At 38.5% G+C, this 17,923-nt stretch overlaps 1 protein-coding gene across 1 annotated transcript in view; it reads right to left on the bottom strand.

The window, feature by feature from the left end:
- Nucleotides 1-773: 773 nt before the first annotated feature.
- HAAO (3-hydroxyanthranilate 3,4-dioxygenase) overlaps nucleotides 774-17,923 on the bottom strand; it is a 35,874-nt gene continuing 18,724 nt past the window's right edge. Inside the window, exons 5-10 of the mRNA XM_070948467.1 lie at nucleotides 16,924-17,013; nucleotides 16,133-16,176; nucleotides 9,958-10,103; nucleotides 6,023-6,091; nucleotides 3,337-3,419; nucleotides 774-905 (exon numbers count right to left, since the gene is read on the bottom strand). Of these exons, the coding sequence (XP_070804568.1) occupies nucleotides 827-905; nucleotides 3,337-3,419; nucleotides 6,023-6,091; nucleotides 9,958-10,103; nucleotides 16,133-16,176; nucleotides 16,924-17,013 (511 nt within the window). The 3' untranslated portion in view covers nucleotides 774-826. The remainder of the gene's footprint in view (nucleotides 906-3,336; nucleotides 3,420-6,022; nucleotides 6,092-9,957; nucleotides 10,104-16,132; nucleotides 16,177-16,923; nucleotides 17,014-17,923) is intronic.

Here is a 17,923-nt window from a genome sequence, read left to right as displayed (position 1 = left end):
AATCCCCATTTATAGCTTCCCAAACAAGTGGCCATGAATGTGTCTTAGAACAGCACCTTTCATTATTCACTCAGTTATTCAAAGAATGGTCTGAATTTCCCATTTCTTCCTAAGGTTTAACTAACGAAAACACTACCAATAGTGATAATATTTTCTTTATGCCCCTGTAATGGCAAAGAGTTTCACTGTGGACTGGGCACATTTTTAAAAGTCTGTAACTCTGAACTGCAAAGCAAATGTTCTGGATGCAAGCAGCTGCAAAAGCCAGGATAATAATAGCACTTAGACTTATATACTGCTTCACAGTGCTTTACAACCCTCTCTAAGCAGTTTTCAAAGTCAGCATATTGCTGCAACAATCTGGGTCCTCGTTTTACTGATCTCAAAAGGATGGAAGCTGAGTCAACCTTGACAGAAATCTAAGAAAGATTTTGCTGGAGCAGAACAATCTTTACATCTAATAACCAACCAGACATCAGCAAGGAGACCAGAAGTGAGATATGACGTACTAGCACTGCTTCCTGTTTATACTAAGATGCTGATATTGCTAATGAACATCTGATTCTGTGCATAATATATAACCTTCATAACTACAAATTATTCATAGTTATGTCCTGACATATTTATGAACATACTTGCCTTTTAGATTCGGCAGCATTTACACACACACACACACACACACACACACCCCTCAAGTTGCACTCAGTTCCGGGAAGTACATTTACATTATATTTTCAAAGTTCTAAAACAAGCAGAACATAGACACTTTTGGTATTTAAAGAGAATTGTATTAATAATTCTTGAGAGCAGGATATGGATACCAAACTCAGACATAGGGTCTTTTCCTCTCTGGATTCTGAACAACAGAAAGAGCAATGGATCCTTCATCTCTCTTCCAGTGAAACCTTGAAAAAAAACACCAAACAAAAGTAAAGAATGATGCATAGTTGTCAGAATTTTAATTATGAGCCATGGCATAGTACCTTTCCCAACTAGCTCCCTCCTATCTCTTAGCTGGGAATTCTGAGAATCACAATCTAGATCAGGGGTCTCCAATCTTGGCAACTTTAAGACTTGTGGACTTCAACTCCTAGAATGGAGTTGAAGTCCACAAGTCTTAAAGTTGCCAAAGTTGGAGATTCCTGATCTAGACACATCTGGATAAACAAGGTTGGGAAGGTTGTCTAACAAGTGTAAAATCTGAATATCCTAAAATACTGATGCACCTAACCCATTAAAAATCATATTTTTTTTCAGTACAATTCCAAGAATTATTATCAGTTAAAAAGAAGCTTAGTATTATTTTGAAGATGCTACAAATTTTATAGTGTAACTTCAAACTGCTCCTCCTGTTCCTCCTCCAAATTTAATTACAAGTAATTGAAGCAATAAAACCAAATAATTTGGGTGCTCTGGGAAAATATCATTACTTTAAGTACATAGAAAGTTTCCAAAAGATATGGAAACATTGTATTGAAATAATTAGAGCAAATTGCAATGCCAAAGATGAATGGATCCCACCGGGAAGCTTGGCTGAATTAAATATTTAGCCAGATTTAACTTGGTTTAACTTAACTGTGATCTCAGTGTTAATTTTCCATTCCTACGATTGCTTCTACCAACATCAAAGCATATTCAGTGGACTATATGTATACATCATGGGCTAGTTTCAAGAGTCTAAAACAAGGAATAGAGCCAGGAGGAGGCATGTCAAGAATCAGATTCTGTGCTATCAAGCCCTATCTTAATGCTGAGCCAGCAATCAGTCTCACTATTTCTGCCTTGTACCAGGTGCCTCCTCCGTTGAGGTCTTGGGGATGCCAATATCAGAAGATAAAGGAGTTAAAGGATCATAGTTAAAGGATCTCAGATTTGCTGACTTATGCCAAGACATAGCTAGATCTTGCAGGACTGCTCAAGAGTAATCTCAGATAAAGAATGTGGTTCATGAGAGCAGTACAATATGTAAGCAATTCAGGGGAGATATGACATAGGTGACAAGAGGCATCTTTTGGGACTCATGTGTCCTGAATATACATAATGTTCATAGTCTGCCTATTTTTTTTTCAATGGTACTGTTGCATGCTTCCCAGTTAAGTAATTAAAAGCAAAAAAATCTCTTGGATGAATCAAGCTTAGATTAATAGCACAGAACAGGTATTTCAGGAAATTAAAAAGTCAGCACGAATTATTTTTTCTGGAAATTATTCACCAAAAGAATAATATATATTGAATTTGATTCATGGCACATTTTCCAAAGGTAGCTTGTTAAAATCAGTGCTTTATTGATCTAGAGCAGTCATGGCTAACCTTTTTGCTGTCGCATGCCAAAAGCAAGGGGAGCACCAGGGGGGAGGGGGGCTGTTTCCCCTTGCTTTTGGCACATGACAGCAAAAAGGTTAGCCATCATTGCTCTATACACCCATAATTCAATGCACCCTGCCCCGCGCATTCGCGCGCGACCCCCTGCATTTCCCCCGCTTTTGGCATGCGGTGGCATGGAGGGCCCAGTAGGCCCTTTTTTCGCCTTTCCCAGGCTCCAGAGGCTTTCTTGGAGCCTGGGGAGGGTTAAAACGGGCTTCCCCCCTCCCCCCCCGGAGGCCCTCTGGAGGCCGGAAACAGCCCGTTTCCCAATTTCCGGTGGGCCTGGAAGGCCCAAAAATCAGCTGGCTGGTGAGTGTATGCACACTGGAGCTGAGCTAGGGCAATGCTCGTGTGCCCACAGATATGGCTCCGCGTGCCACCTGTGGCACACATGCCATAGGTTCACCATCACGGATCTAGAGGAAACAAAATATTCAGAGATCATTTTAACATTATTGCAGTTTCTAAAAGATAAATACTTATTCAGCTTCAGGGGGAAAAATATAACCAATTTATTCCAATAGATTTTGCTAAACTAACTTCTGGCAATGTTTGCCTCTGGTCATGCTAAGTGATTAGGCTGTGAATTATAGATCATCTATGTCCAGAAAGCCACAAATTTAAAGCCACAAATTCTGCAAACCTGCAAAGAAATTATGTAAACCAGATCAAGCTAAGCATTAGAGACTTGGCATTTACTGGGGGTCAAAGACCTCTAAGTATTTTTTGCTTCCTTGAGGAACAAGGTCTCAGCTAGGAAGATTGTTGAAGTTCCTGCCAAAATTGCTGCTACCCTGGAGAGAGCGATAATCTACAGAACTTTATACATTAGGAACCTGTAAGTCTGCACCTGAAGACTCTGTTCATTTTAACCATACATTAATAGAAAATGGAAAGCAGGCATACTTGAGAGTATAAAAATGCTTTAGTCAAATGTGGGCAACAATAGATAGATAACAATATTTTACTTACTTAGTTTGCACTGGGACAAGAAGGCTGTCTCCAGCCCTTAAAATCAGGATTTCTCTATCAATAGTAACAAAAGATGCACCTTCCTAAAATGGTGGGGGAAAAGAGACAGACTTTTAATTCTTTCTGGTTTTAAAATGGAAACGGAGATAAAATTTAAAATGTAAATTTAAAAATTCATCAGTATATCTGAATAAACAAATCTTGCCTGTCTTGTACTCATCTTTGCTCTACTTCATCAATGACAGTAGGTTAATTATAGATACACACTTAAGCTGGTTGCTTTGGCAACATAGACACATTCTCACTGCTTTCCCAATGTCTACTGCTTACAATAATGTGGATAAAAAGTTTGGAAAAAATGCTAGTAAATTTGTTAGTATATTTCTGTCAGTTATCTACAACATTAAATACTTCCTCTTTCCCATTTAGGATGCTGTCATGATTTTTAAATTTGGGGGGAAAAAATTCAAAAGATTAAGTGTAACCTTCCCTGCTCCATAATAAAGCTAGCCAAAAAGATATGTCTATTAACTGGCACTGAGCAGAAACAATCAAACCAGGTGACTCACTAATAAACTAAGTTTGCAGTACATAGATTGGTTGGTCTGCCTGAAAATGGAAGGGATTACCCCACCCCACCCCCTTTCCTTTTCTACATTTCCTTTTCTACATTTCTCATCTGTTATTTGAAAAGCTTTTCAGACTAAAGAAAAAGTTCTCTAAACCCACAGCGACGGTGCAGACATTACTAAGAGGGAACCATTAGTGTGGGAAAAGGCCATCTTTATCTCATCAGAGAGATGTCGTGTCAAGCTAATTCACTTCTGCAAGAACTAAAAGAAGTCTGGCCTGAAGAAAGCTGTACCTGAAGGGAAGGAGGCTCATCATCAGTAGATGCTCAGGCCCCTGCCAAGCATTCAGAGAGACAGAGTTTGTGTCTGGCTACCTTCCCTTTTTCCTACTTTTTTGCAGGGTAATTGCATTCCTTCAAAAGGAGAGAACTGATTGCACACTCAATGCTGTCAGCCTTCAGGCTTCCTGTTTTTCCCCCATTTTGGTTTTTCAAAGAGTCTTTCAGCCATTTGTAAATTGCTGGTTCAGACTCCAAAGTGATCATCAAGCAGGGGAACTCAAGTACTTTAGATTAGAAGACTGCTGCTATCTTGAGTCAAACACATCTATTCATGGATGAATTTACGGTAGTTTTTGCAGTAACTTTTCTAGAAAACTCCACCATTTGCATTCTTTTGCCAAGTTTTTTTAGCTACTGCCTCCGTTTATTCATTTATTGTTATTACTTTTACTATTATAGAGATTTTTTGGCTTTAGGCAAACAAGAGTGACTTTTCTGGGTTTAAGGGCCTCATTCAAAATTAAGGCATTGAGGTTTGCCTAAGTACTTACCCACAGGTAGACAAACCAAACAAGTACACCCATACTTTATTGCACATCAGGATGCACAAGTTACTGGGAGAAGGAAAGGAGAGGAATAGGTTTTGCTCTGTGAGCAGGAAAACTCAAAGAGCAGCCAAAGGGCTGCAAATGCAACTCAGGGGCTTCCACTTTTTGTGAATAAAAGCTATTTTAATTCTTTACAACATAACAGAATTTTGGAAATAAATTATGTAAATATGCTCAGAATTCTTCCATCTGCTTCTCCATTTGTTAGCAGGATAACTCTCTGGAAGCAGAACAGAATAGGATCTAATTTACTGTGGTGTGAGAATCTAACTATCAGATATTCACATTCAAAATGGGCCATATCTGGTCAGGGAGTGGAGGTGGGGAAATCCCCCCCAAAAAATCTCCCCAATACCTCCACTATGAACAGAATGCTGCCCATTGTTCCATTCTTAAGCCTCTGCTTCCTTCAGATCACATGATCCAAAGTAGTGCTACTATTAAGGGGTTGGAACAAATTCTAGAAGTCATTCTTGGTACGCATTGTTATGCTGCTCTTTATCATGTTATTTCAATGGAAGTTTGGAAAGACATGATATATAAGATAGGACTAGAAAGTTCTTTAAACCTGGAACTGAATTAGATGAAATTTGGTGGGATGGGGAAAGCTGAGTTCGAAACAATCCTTAAAAAAACATTCTCTAAAACATCATTATCAGAGATACAAAAGGGAAGAAGCTGGGAATGACTGCTCCTGTCTAATGTTGCCCCCACCCCCTTCTCAGACCAAGAATGGACAGAAACTATGAAAGACAGGCCACAGAAACAGGGTAGCAATGAATAAAATTTGCAACAAATTTCATGTCGGTCCAGTTTTCTGCTGACTCAACAATGGGTGGATGCAGACCCCCCCCTTTTTTAAAAAAAAATTGAGGAAATATCCTTAGTTTCTAGTTACTTTTCAGGAATGTTTTAAAATGATTTTTTTTAAAAAAGAGGAAAGTTAACTTTGCAGCAATAAACAGATTACTGCCAAGATCTCAGATCCTAATGGTAAAACAAAAGCCGTAATAAAGAGAAAATAAATAAGGGGGGTTTATATAGGATATGGACCACTGTGGTAGAAGGGACACTGTGAAGAGTGATTATTTTTGTAGTGATCCTCCATTACTTTGTACTGTAAGGGAAAGATCAATAAGAACAATGCATGTGTTGGTTCTGAAAGTTTGTTTGGTTTTTTTAACACAATCCTGTACATAGCAAGTAAGAAATAAAGTGTATATACCATCTGCCATATCCATATATCTGCATTCTTTCCTCCCTCTTCAGTTATTCCTGGTCCGAATATTATAACCTAAGAGACAACCAAGAAAATATGTTTTTATTTTAAGATTAGGGTTAGTGTATCTACTTTATTACAGTATCTACTTTATTTTAATGGAATAACTATGTGTGTGTATAAGAAGTAGACATTCTGCGAGTTCCGGAACTAAAATAATTAAAATTTTATTCTACTAAGCTTTCGTCAGCCATCTGCTGACATCGTCAGAGTATTAAACTACCATTACAGAGATTCTGTCTTTATATGCCATTAATCAATTTATAAACAAAGAATCAATCGCTGCTTCTTTGTTTACAAATATACCTGGAACTCATATTTTTAGAATAGTTTGTGTTTATATATATATATAATGTAATATGTGAGGAAACACATCACACTTGTTCATAATATAACTGAAATATATCATATTTCTTAGAAATAAGAAACTCTTTCATCATATAGTAGAAAGTAAAAAAGGAATATGCCATATACCCTTGTGACACACCTCTCTTAGTTCAGTTAGTACACAGTTTATTTTTGACTATTCTTGAATTATGAACTCAACCTATTATATCCAAAATTTTCTCCTTTCAAAGATTCAAAGGATTAGCTTTTGCAGCATCTGTTTTTGAAATAATGGTTTTCACACCATTTCATTTTCCCCAGTAACTACGCTTACTGTGAGGAGTATTATCACTCCCATTGTGCATGGAGGCTGAAAATAACACCCAGTTCATGGCACAAGACCTGGTTTCATGCAAAATATTCCCAACTGATCTTCACAGCTTTATTAGCTAAGAGAGTTTGTTCAGAATAGAAAGTCCCGATTTAGACAGTTCTAAGTTTGGGAATTCCCAAATATGGCTTCGGATTTGTTTAAAGGTGAATTGACACGGCTCCCCCTTCAAGAGGTTGATGTAATCATTGGATATTTTCCATTGCTTCATTTCCTTAATTTCTCTTGCTGCAACAAGGAAGTTTTCAGCACAGGTGGCCCTGGCACAATGGAAAATTTCCAAGAACATTGTTGGAAAACTAACAAAGAACATACCGTAACTTGCCTCTTTGGTGGATCTGAAGTCACATCTGGTACTGTTTTTAGTACAAATAGAAAATAAGATAAAAATGTACCAAATACAGCACTAAAGGGTGCGTTAAGAATTGGAGATCTAAATCATGCAACAACTCCATTGTAATTATATCTTTCCTTAAGAGAGATTATGTTTCAATTCTTTCAAACTAAAATTATTTTACATATATATATTTTTCAAACCAAAACTGTGGCCAGATAACAGATCTATGGATTTTATTTTGACTTTACTCCAATGGCTGTAAAACTCCTTTCTCCTAGTTTTTAAAAAATCTTGAAATAAAGTTTTATTTTACTGATCTTTCAACTCCTAGCTAAGTTTTATCAGCAAGTACAATAATACAAAAATATTTGTGGTGTAGCATTATCCAGATTAGAAAGCAAGCTTTGTGTAAGGGTTAAGGCCATGAGTTCTAATCCCACATTGGCACAAAGCTGGTTGGATGACCTTGGGCCAGTCACTTTCTCCCAGCCCTAAGAAATAGGCAATGGCAAACCACTTCTGAAGAGTCTTGCCAAGAAAACTAAAGGGACTTGTCTAGGCGGTCCCTGAGAATTGGACATGATTTAATAAAAGGAACAAAGTATCATCCATACACATTTCCACCTTGGAGATGCAACTGATGTTTATCCAGTGCCTTGAGTCTGGATGAGGCAGAACAGATGAAGGCTAATCCCTATCAAGGCTTTCTATTGAAATAGTGTTGTTTCTGCCAAATACTACTCTGAAGGAGCAAGTTTACAGTCTGGGCATCCTTCTTAATACATAGCTCCTGCTGGCACAGGTATAAATTGTAATTAGAGAGATCTTTGCCCAGCTTTAGTTAATACAGTACATAGTTTTTTAACCAGATATAAGAGCATCTCAATACAGCAACACATTCCTTCATTACAACCTATTTAGACTAAAACCTATTTTTTCCAAGGCTGCTGGTTACACTCTCAAGATCATCTGAATGGTCTGGAACCACCCTGCCCAACTTGCTTTTTAAGAGGCATTTGGTCGCACCCTTTATATTGGTACATTCACCCTCATGTTCTTATCATGTATGCTCGCTCCACCCCGGTTGTCCTTTTTTTCTCTACCTTTCACCTGACACCCATATATGCTCATTACCGTTCTCCTCACCGGGGTAGACCATCTAGTCCGGGTGGAACTATATTCTTGGCCTAGCACATTCCCTATACGCGGATATAAGAGATACACGGATATTGAGATACAAGAGCATCTCAATACAGCAACACATTCCTTCATTACAACCTATTTAGACTACTGCAATGTGCTTTTCCTTGGGCTATCTTTAAAGAATATTAGGAGCAGCACTGAGTTTAAATGCAGTGGCCAGTGTGCTAACTGGCACCAATCCTGGGAAAATTGCAATATACCAAAGTGCTAGTTACTGATTAGTTTCTGTGGGAAATTTAAAGTGCTGGTTATGATCTATAAAATATTGTATGGCTTATGGTTTGACACCTGGATATCTACAGGACTACCTGCTCCAACCTATCCAGACTAGACCAACCTATCATGTCATCTAGAGAAAAACTACTCCTAGTTCTCCACTTGTAAGTAGGGAAGAAGCCAGGAGGTTGTAGCACCTGGGGTCTCTCTCTCTCGGTAATGTTCAGGCTGGCATCACCCCTGCTTGCACTCAGGAAGAATCTGAAGATTGAGCTGCTCCAGATTTCAAATTCTAACCCGTGTAGTTGATTTTTTTCTGTATTTTTCTTTGTTTTTGTTAGAATTTATTGTGATATAAAATACAATAGAAACAAAGATCAGAAAGAAAAGGGGAAAAGTCAAGAAGGGGAGAGAGATGCAAGGTAAAAAGAAAAAAAGCAGTGATTTCTGAGTGTTTTTAGTGCAGTAGAATAGTCTATTTTCCTTGAGAGTGTTTTTGTTATTGGGATTAGGGAATTAGCAAATCAACAGTAGATAGATTTACCCGTTTCTGCCTTTATATAGATGTAATTGTATGAGAGAATGACTTTGAAAAACAGGCAAAGAGATGCTGCCTGAGGAACAACAGATAAGAGGCTGCATAGCCCACAACTGCATAGTGGATGGAGCAAAGGGTTCAGGAGGGACATTCCCTAAATTATCAGGCTGTAAAAGTGATGGTGATTTGCAAGATTCTGTTAATGTAGCTTTACAATAAAGTCAAATTATTTTATAGAGCCATGTGTCCTGTCTGATGAATAGAAGAGTAGGGTCAGTAGGTGAGCCGGGAAGTTCGATTGCACATCAGGGTTAGTATTTATAATTTAATTAGGCATAAGGAGACATAATGTCAAGTGTGATGGGAAGATAAAATTTTCTTCTGGGAAACAAATTTTTGCCATGAGTACCAAAATCTACAGGTAATTTACTAATTATAGATACTATGCACCAGTGGTGAAATCCATTTTTTTTTTTACTACAGGTTCTGTGGGCATGGCTTGGTGGGCATGGCTTGGTAGGAGTGGCAGGGGAAGGCTACTGCAAAATCTCCATTCCCACTCCACACCAGGGAAAGGATATTACAAAATCTCCATTCCCACCCCACTCTGGGGCCAGCCAGAGGTGGTATTTGCCGGTTCTCCAAACTACTCAAAATTTCCGCTGCCGGTTCTCCAGAACCTGTCAGAACCTGCTGGATTTCACCCCTGCTATGCACCTAGACTTGTGTGTGAGAGAGAGAAGGAGAGAGAGAAAGAGAAGCAAAATATCTTGGTCAAAATAAATCTCCCGACAGGATATAATTTCTTCAATTATAAGAAAATCTTATTTGATCCTTCTAGTTCAGAATTAAAAATTGATTTTTTTAACCTCTGTTTCAAAGTTGTCTCCAAAAAGACTCAAGGATTGTTTCAGAGCTATATTTTCTTTGTAATCATTCAGCCAATCTTGCAAAGAAAAAGGATCCATGACCATGACATCATTGAGTGGGAAAGGGATTGCTCTTACGATTTCATCTACAAACAAATAAAAAATAAAAAGAGAACAAAGATATTGAAAAGACAATGTTCTATATTATACTTTTTTATTTTTGATGATTCAAACCTAATAAGAGAAAATTGGAACACTAAAAGTAGTACTAATAAAGGAGAATATTTGTAGCTCAGGGTTGAAATGAAGGGTCCTTGGTGTGCTCTGAGCTGGGTTATTTTCTCGCAGATGTTTCATTAACCAAGACTTCATTGGGTAATGAAATGTCTGCAAGAAAACAACCCAGCTCAGAGAGCACCAAGGACCCCTCATTGAAAGTAGTTTGATAGTATCTAGTATGAGAGGTGGTGGCAGGGGTGGGTTCTAACCGGCTTTACTACCAGTTCTCTTTGTGTGCGCACTTTGCGTGCGATTGCTTCTTTGGTTGCATGCTTTGTGTGCGATCGCCGCGTGCATGCTTGGTTCGCTTGCAGGCACACCAAACTTGCGCTTTGCGCAAGCGCGTTGCGAATCTGCCCAGCTGAGGTGCAGCAATCCGCTTTGCCGCATCTCTCAGCTGGACGAAAAAAGCAGACATATAAGGTCAGTATAACGCAGGGGTGGGCGGCAGGGCCCAGCTCCCGAAGACAGAGAACCGGTTTGGTGATGTCGTATTGTCACTGCTACCGGCTCTCGCGAACTGGGCTGAACCAGGAGGAACCCACCACTGGGTGGTGGGTTCCCCTTCATTGTTCTCACCAGGCTCAAGGTTGACTCAGCCTTCCATCCTTTCTAAGGTGGGTAAAATGAGGACCCGGTTTGTGGGGGCAATAAGCTGACTTTGTATAAAATATACAAAAGTATGAAGGCTATTGCTTAATGCATTGTAAGCCTCCCTGAGTCTCCGGAGAAGGGCGGCCTATATAAATAAATAAATAAATAAATAAATAAATAAATAAATAAATAAATAAATAAATAAATAAATAAATAAATAAATAAATAATAATTGTGTATATATATTCAGATGAACAACTATCAGTCACAAATGCTTCATTCTGAATATCTGACAAAGCAGGGGGTTGAATACAATCCAGAATAGAATTGTTTAGTGTTTTTCCAGAATGTAAGGAATATGTATACATTACAGGGAAGCAGATTTCAACTTCAACTTGACAGCAGAAAGAATTTCCTAATAATAAGAGCTGTTCATCAATGAAGCAAATTGTCTTTGGTAGGCTCTCTAGTATTTAAACAGAGGCTGGGTAAACCCCTTTTGGGGATACTATAATACTGGCTTCCAGCATGGGATAGGGACAGTGTGGGATTCAAGTAATTTAACAACTGGTTTTCTGCCCTAATGATTTCTTCCAACAACCAGTTTGCCAAACTGCTCAGAAAGTTAACAACCGGTTCTCCCGAAGTGGTGTGAACAGGCTGAATCTGAACTCTGGACAGGGAGCTGGTCTAGACAATCTCCATTTCCTTCCAACTCTAGCATTCCATGATTTTTCCAAGTGTGTGACTCAATTTTTTTTATTACCGATTCTGTGGGTGTGGCTTGGTGGGCTTGGCCTGGCTTGGTGGGTGTGGTCTGGTGGGCATGGCAGGGAAAGGATACTGTAAAATCTCCATTCCCTACCCACTCCAGGGGAAGGATACTGCAACATCCCCATTTCCTTCCGATCAGCTGGGACTTGGGAGGCAGAGAATAGATGGGGTGGGACCAGTCAGAATTTTTACTACCAGTTCTCCGAACTACTCAAAATTTCCGCTACTGGTTCTCTAGAACTGGTCAGAACCTGCTGAAACCCACCTCTGGTGTGACTCTTTTATTATATTGCACAGCTCTGGGAAACAGAATGGGTTGAAAAATTAAATACTATTTTCCAAAACTTGTTGCTCTAAATACTGCTGTACACAAACTGCACTTCTTTCTGAAGTGCACTTAATAAACAATAGATGATTCAGTGTGATTTGTTATATACGATTAACATTAAACATAGTGAACCTTATTTCTATTGTTTATAAGCTACTTGGGGAGGACTGTTATCAATTGTATATTGGAGCTGATTCATACCAGCTTGTGAGAGCCAATCTTACATTTTCAAGAAATTTGTGAACCAATTTAGAACAGAGCTGAGCCCCAACCAATGTAAATGAGTAGTAGCTTTTAACTGGTTTCCCTGATTTTATCAGAGTAGAGAAACCTGTACACTCTCTTGTGCCTTGTATTTTTATAATAGATGTTCCATCCATTATTCACTTTATTGGGGAACTCCCCCTTTCAAACATTTTAAATTATCATGCTGCATAACACAGTCCATTTCCATATTCCCCCATACTACTCAGCAATATTTTGGAGACTCATTTCTCTCTGTGGAACAGAATTGGTTATCACCCTTGTAAATGAAATGTACTATTTTAATAGATTAACAGAGTTGAAAGGCACCTTGCAGGACATCTAGTCCAACCCCCTGCCCAAGCAGGAGACTCTACCTAGGATTGAACTCACAACCTCCTGATTGTGAGGCAAGAGCTCCATCTCTAGGCCACAGCAGCTGCTTCTGTTTGTATTTAAACTGTCTGAAAGATCAGTGGGCGTTTTAAATTCTCTTCTGAAATTTTCAGATCTATACCTTATGAAATTAACTGCAACATTCTGTTAAGAACAATAATAAAATCCCAGTTCCCACCCACTTTTTACTCCTCAAAAGCAATGGGAGTGCTTTCATAATATGTCCTTGGGATGCTTTTTCAACAATGGCCCAAACATGATGCAGAAAAATATTGAGTATCTCAGTGGTATCCCAAATGTTCATTAACAACATCCGCTTCTAATTTCAGCAGTATAATTGGCTGGGTGAGGTGGGGGTGGGGGGTGGGTGGGAACGATGATATTGCATTTGTTTTCAGCCTATTACGATGTTTCTGCTATTATGGTGTAATAACATTGCTTAATTGCTGCAACTTGTTTTTCCTATGATAACTTCTTATACATATTTTAAATGAAAGAGGTTGGTGACTGAAAACTGATGGAAATAAAGCAAAAACCACTCTATATATGTAAGTTAAGACAAAGAATTATGATTCACATCACAATGAACATCTCATTAGTGATGAGATCAATAATCTGTTGCTGGGTACACCCTCTCATTTTTACTATTTTGAATTTTTATTCATTCCAGTGGTGGGCTGGGGGGGGGGGGAGTCTACAAAACTCTTTAGAAGAGTATTATGCCCTAAAAACTCATTTTATGTACTTAGTTTTATTTGTAGTCTACAATGCATTATTTGTATTTTGTAATAAAATGATTAATTTGGAAAAAAATCACTTACAACACCTTCACAATCTAAAATAATTTACAATGAAAATATAGAAGTAGACATCCTAATCTAGGATGCTAAATATTTTCATATGGCAGTTTAGGGGTCTGGAGCAGGGGTGGGTTCTAATTTTTTTTACTATCGGTTCTGTGGGTGTGGCTTATTTTGTGGGTGTGGCTTGATGGTCATGTGACAATTATTTAGGATTTAGCAGAGGTACTGGTCTATCAGGCTTTTAACTGCTTGCAGAGCTGTACCTATCTACCCATTTATTTTTGCAGGCACTGGTCTACTCATTTATTTTTGCACGCATTGGTCTACTCATGTATTTTTGCAGGCACTGGTCTACCCATTTATTTTTGCAGGCACTGGTCTACTCATTTGTTTTTGGAGGCACTAGTCTACCACCAAACTGCCTTTTACCACTGATCAGCTGTAGGGCGGCCCTTTGAAGCCCCACCACAAGAGTTTAAACAGTTTTTTTTCCTTATAGCCCATCAGCTGGGACTCAGGCAACAGCAATAGATTGGGGGTGGGGCCAAATAAAAGGTAAGGATAACGCGGGGTGGGGATGGGGGTGCGGGGGTGGGGGAGGGCAGAACCAGTTCGGTGATGTCATATCGTCACCGCTACTGGCTCAGCGGAACCGGGCCGAACCAGGAGGAACCACCACTGGTCTGGAGGCTAAACTGTATGATGAATGGTTATGAGAACTAGGTATATCTAGTCTAGCAAAGAGAAGGACTAAGAGTGACATGATAGCAGTCTTCCAATACTTGAGGGGTTGTCACAGAGAAGCGGGCTCAATCTATTATCCAAAGCATCTAAAGCAGGACAAAATGTAGTGGATATAAGATTATTAAAGAGAGATCCATCCTAGAATTAGGAGAAGCTTCTTGACAGTGAGAACAATTAATCCGTGGAACAGCTTGCCTCGGGAGCTTATAGATGCTTCACTGGAGGCTTTCAGGAAGAGATTGGACAACCATTTGTCCAGAATAGTATAGGGCAGTGGTAGGCAAACTTGGCTCTTTCACACCCTGTGGACTTCAACTCCCAGAATTCCTAAAACAGCTTGGCTGTTTTAGGAATTCTGGGAGTTGAAGTCCACAGGGTGTGAAAGGGCCAAGTTTGCCTACCACTGGTATAGGGTTTCCTGGATCAAGCAAGGGTTGACTAGACTTCAAAGGTCCCTTCCAACTCTGTTATTCTATGTCTTCTGTGATTTCTATTTTTTAATGCTAAACTGTATTCATATTTTCACTATATAAATTGTCAAAAAGGCAGCAGTACACTTGCTCAAGATGCTATGGAAAATTGGATATCTTTAGAAGCCAAGCATGCTGTTCATCATTGAAATACAACTGTTTCTCAAAATTAAGTATATTTTCTAGTTCCCAAAATGAATCCAGATTTTCTTAAACTGCCAAGGCTGCTACGATCATATGAAACACTAAGAACAGGCTGTGAGTGTTCTCACAATAGCAGCTGGGTAAAAGAGAAGCATGTTCATACACACAATGGCTGCTAAAACTACAGTACACATTTGTACCTTTGTTCTTTTGGTGAGGTTGTGGGGAATCAGAAGTAGTAACACGTTCAAGCAAAGCAGTAGATAGAAATTGTCTATCATTTTTATAGACAGGTAGGGCAGAAAGTGTCTGGGGACTTTCCAAGCACAAAGAAAAGTGTCTGGGGATACTTTAGTACTCCACTGATACCTATCCAGTTCATAATATAGTCACCTGTCCAAGTTTTCATAAGGATATGAAGGAGATATGTTAGGAGAGTAGAACAATGTTGTGACTCTAAGCCTTTCCTTCAATTGATACATTCTTGGTAAGCGCAGGAGACCTTGCACTATCTGTTTCCCTTCAGGCCAAATATCTCTCTCTAAGGAGGTCCTTGGACAAAGTGCAATGCTGAAAATCTCCTCAGAGTGTGAGAAGACTCCTGTCACCAAATATGTACAAATACATCTGGAAGGAATCAGGCACAAGTGGCTATGGAGAAACAGTGGAAGGGTGTGCAGGTTATGGCTACTCTATAGTAATAGCCTTACTACTTTAATTAGAGGATGTCTCTTGATTTCCCCCTCATTAATGGTTTTAGAATTAAATCTTTGCCAGCCTATTTCAAATCACTCAGAAGTCAACCAGAAGTTCCCAACTTATCCTCTGCCCACCCATGAGCCAAGTTACTCCATGCCCAATGTACGAAACCACCCTTATAGCATTCCCCAAAAATGGCTATCTAAAGAGGACCTTACAGATCTTTAAGGACCTAAAGGGGAGAGAACCCACCATTCTTTTAAACTGACGTTAAAAAGGGAAGGTATAGAAAGAGAGTAAAAATAAAGCCCATTCTCTCTGGTGATGGATAGAGAAATCAAAGTAGAATTTTGCAGGAATGGTATAATCACTGTTTTTGCAAATATACGGAGTGTGGAGGATTTCCCTGCTGTTTGGGACTCAGGCATAATGATGACTGTGGTTTGGGACAACTGGAGATCTCAATCTGCCTGCTGAGTTTAGCTTGGAAAATAATTAATCCTTCTCCCTTTCTGTGGCACGTATTTTATTATTGAATAGAGGAAAAAAGGCAACTTTTCCCATGCAATGTTAATTCCATTTAGAGGAATATTAAAAGCAAGCAAATGATAAGAATGTAAGAAAAATAAAATTAGTTAAGCTTTTAAAATTATTATTGTTTGCTGGATGAAAAATTATTTTAGTTTCAAAGTTTACATCACCTGGATTGGGTTTTCCAGTTTGATACTGCATTGAACTGAAAAATCTGAAATAAAAAAGGTTAACAATTCTAAAATCCATCATCTCTTACTTCAGATTGTATAGAGAAAAACCATTGATTAATAGTGGAATCCCTTTGATTGATGCCCAGGATATAGTTTATATTCAAGCTTTATGGACATTTCTCATACTCATTTCCAAGATGCTCCATGTTAAGTTTATTGTACTTTGACAAAATTTAGGATTCTTCCAAGATTATGGATACCACCTTCTAGAATATTTATGGTGCCATTTGGACCATCTAAGGCACATCTCTCAAAGCATTGATACTGATATTATATGATGATATAGTTCAGGTATTTTATTAGTGTGGCTTTAGAATAAAAATGAGGCATACAGAAAAAGGGAGTAGCTTTGTATAAACAATTATGAACAAAATAAATACAGGACACAATTAGAGAAGATCATTGAAAAATAAAACTACCTCCTTCGAATAATTCTGAAACAGCAAACTACTTTCAAACAAGTGCCAATACATAGTCATGCTATAAATCAAAGCCAACTATTAATCTGCATAATGAAATGGTTTCAGCTATGTGACAGATGATCTCAAAAAATTTATACAAGGAGGAACCTGATTAGAATTTGGACACCAGAAATTTCAGAGACATTTCAGGAAAAACATTCTGGGAGGGTGAAAATAATGGCCAGCCCTTTCTGTTGTGGCCAAAAAACCCCACATAGATCTTCCCAGAAAGTCCCAGGAATGAAGCTCAACCTGAAGAAGACTTACTCTTGAATTATTGGAATAAGTTGTATACCAAGATCTTCACAGTAAAACCATCTTTCAAAAAGGACATCTGTTGATTCTCCAACATAATATCTGAGAAAAGGAGGGGGGGGAATACAAATCTTGTAGATTTCTTAATAAATATAGAATATCTTTAATATAGAAAAGAGAGGACAATTTCCTCTTTAAAATAATGTATTTTGTCATGAACATGAAAAAAAATGAGTGCATAATGCTTTGAATTTAATTCAGACAAGGCTGAAAGTTTGGAAAAACTGGCTATGTGCTATCAAATGAGATTAACAGAACAGAAATTTGTAACAGACTAACAGAATAGAAATGGACTTGAAAGTCTTCTAGTCCAATCCACTACTCATGCAGGAGACCCTATATCATTTCAGACAAATGGCTATCCAGTCTCTTCTTAAAAACCTCCAATGGTGGAGCATCTACAACTTCTGAAAGCAAGTCATTCCACAGGTTGATTATTTTTACTGTCAGGAAATTTCTCCTTAGTTCTAGGTTGCTCCTCTCCTTAGTTATCCATCGCTTCTTGTCTTGTCTTCAGGTCTTTTGTAGAATGACACCCCCCCCCTTCTTTGTGGCAGCTCCTCAAATATTGGAACACTGGAACACTGCTATCATGTCACCCCCTAGTCCTTCTTCTCAACCCTAACCGTAACCATACCCAATTCCTGCAACTGTTCTTCATATGTTTTAAGTCTCCAGCTCCCTAGATTAGATTAAATTTAACTCATTAGATAACTATAATTATATGGCAGCAAAGCCATGATCTCAAGAATGAATATTTTTCCTCATGATAGGAAATGTGATACAAGGAAGTGACAGATGGGAGAGGATAATGAATCCTTCTCCCTCCAGTTGCATTAACATCAAAAGGATTTGATTAAATGATGTTTTGTGCCACCACATATTTAACTCAGCATTGATAAAAACTACATACCGAGAAAACTATGCCGTTTTCTCCAGTACTGGATTTCTG

This window comes from Pituophis catenifer, unplaced genomic scaffold, assembly GCF_029215685.1.
Source record: "Pituophis catenifer annectens isolate HBS135680 unplaced genomic scaffold, rPitCat1.0.hap2 SCAF_1, whole genome shotgun sequence".
Classification (NCBI taxonomy): Eukaryota; Metazoa; Chordata; class Lepidosauria; order Squamata; family Colubridae; genus Pituophis; species Pituophis catenifer.
This window is presented reverse-complemented; position numbering and strand designations above follow the sequence as displayed.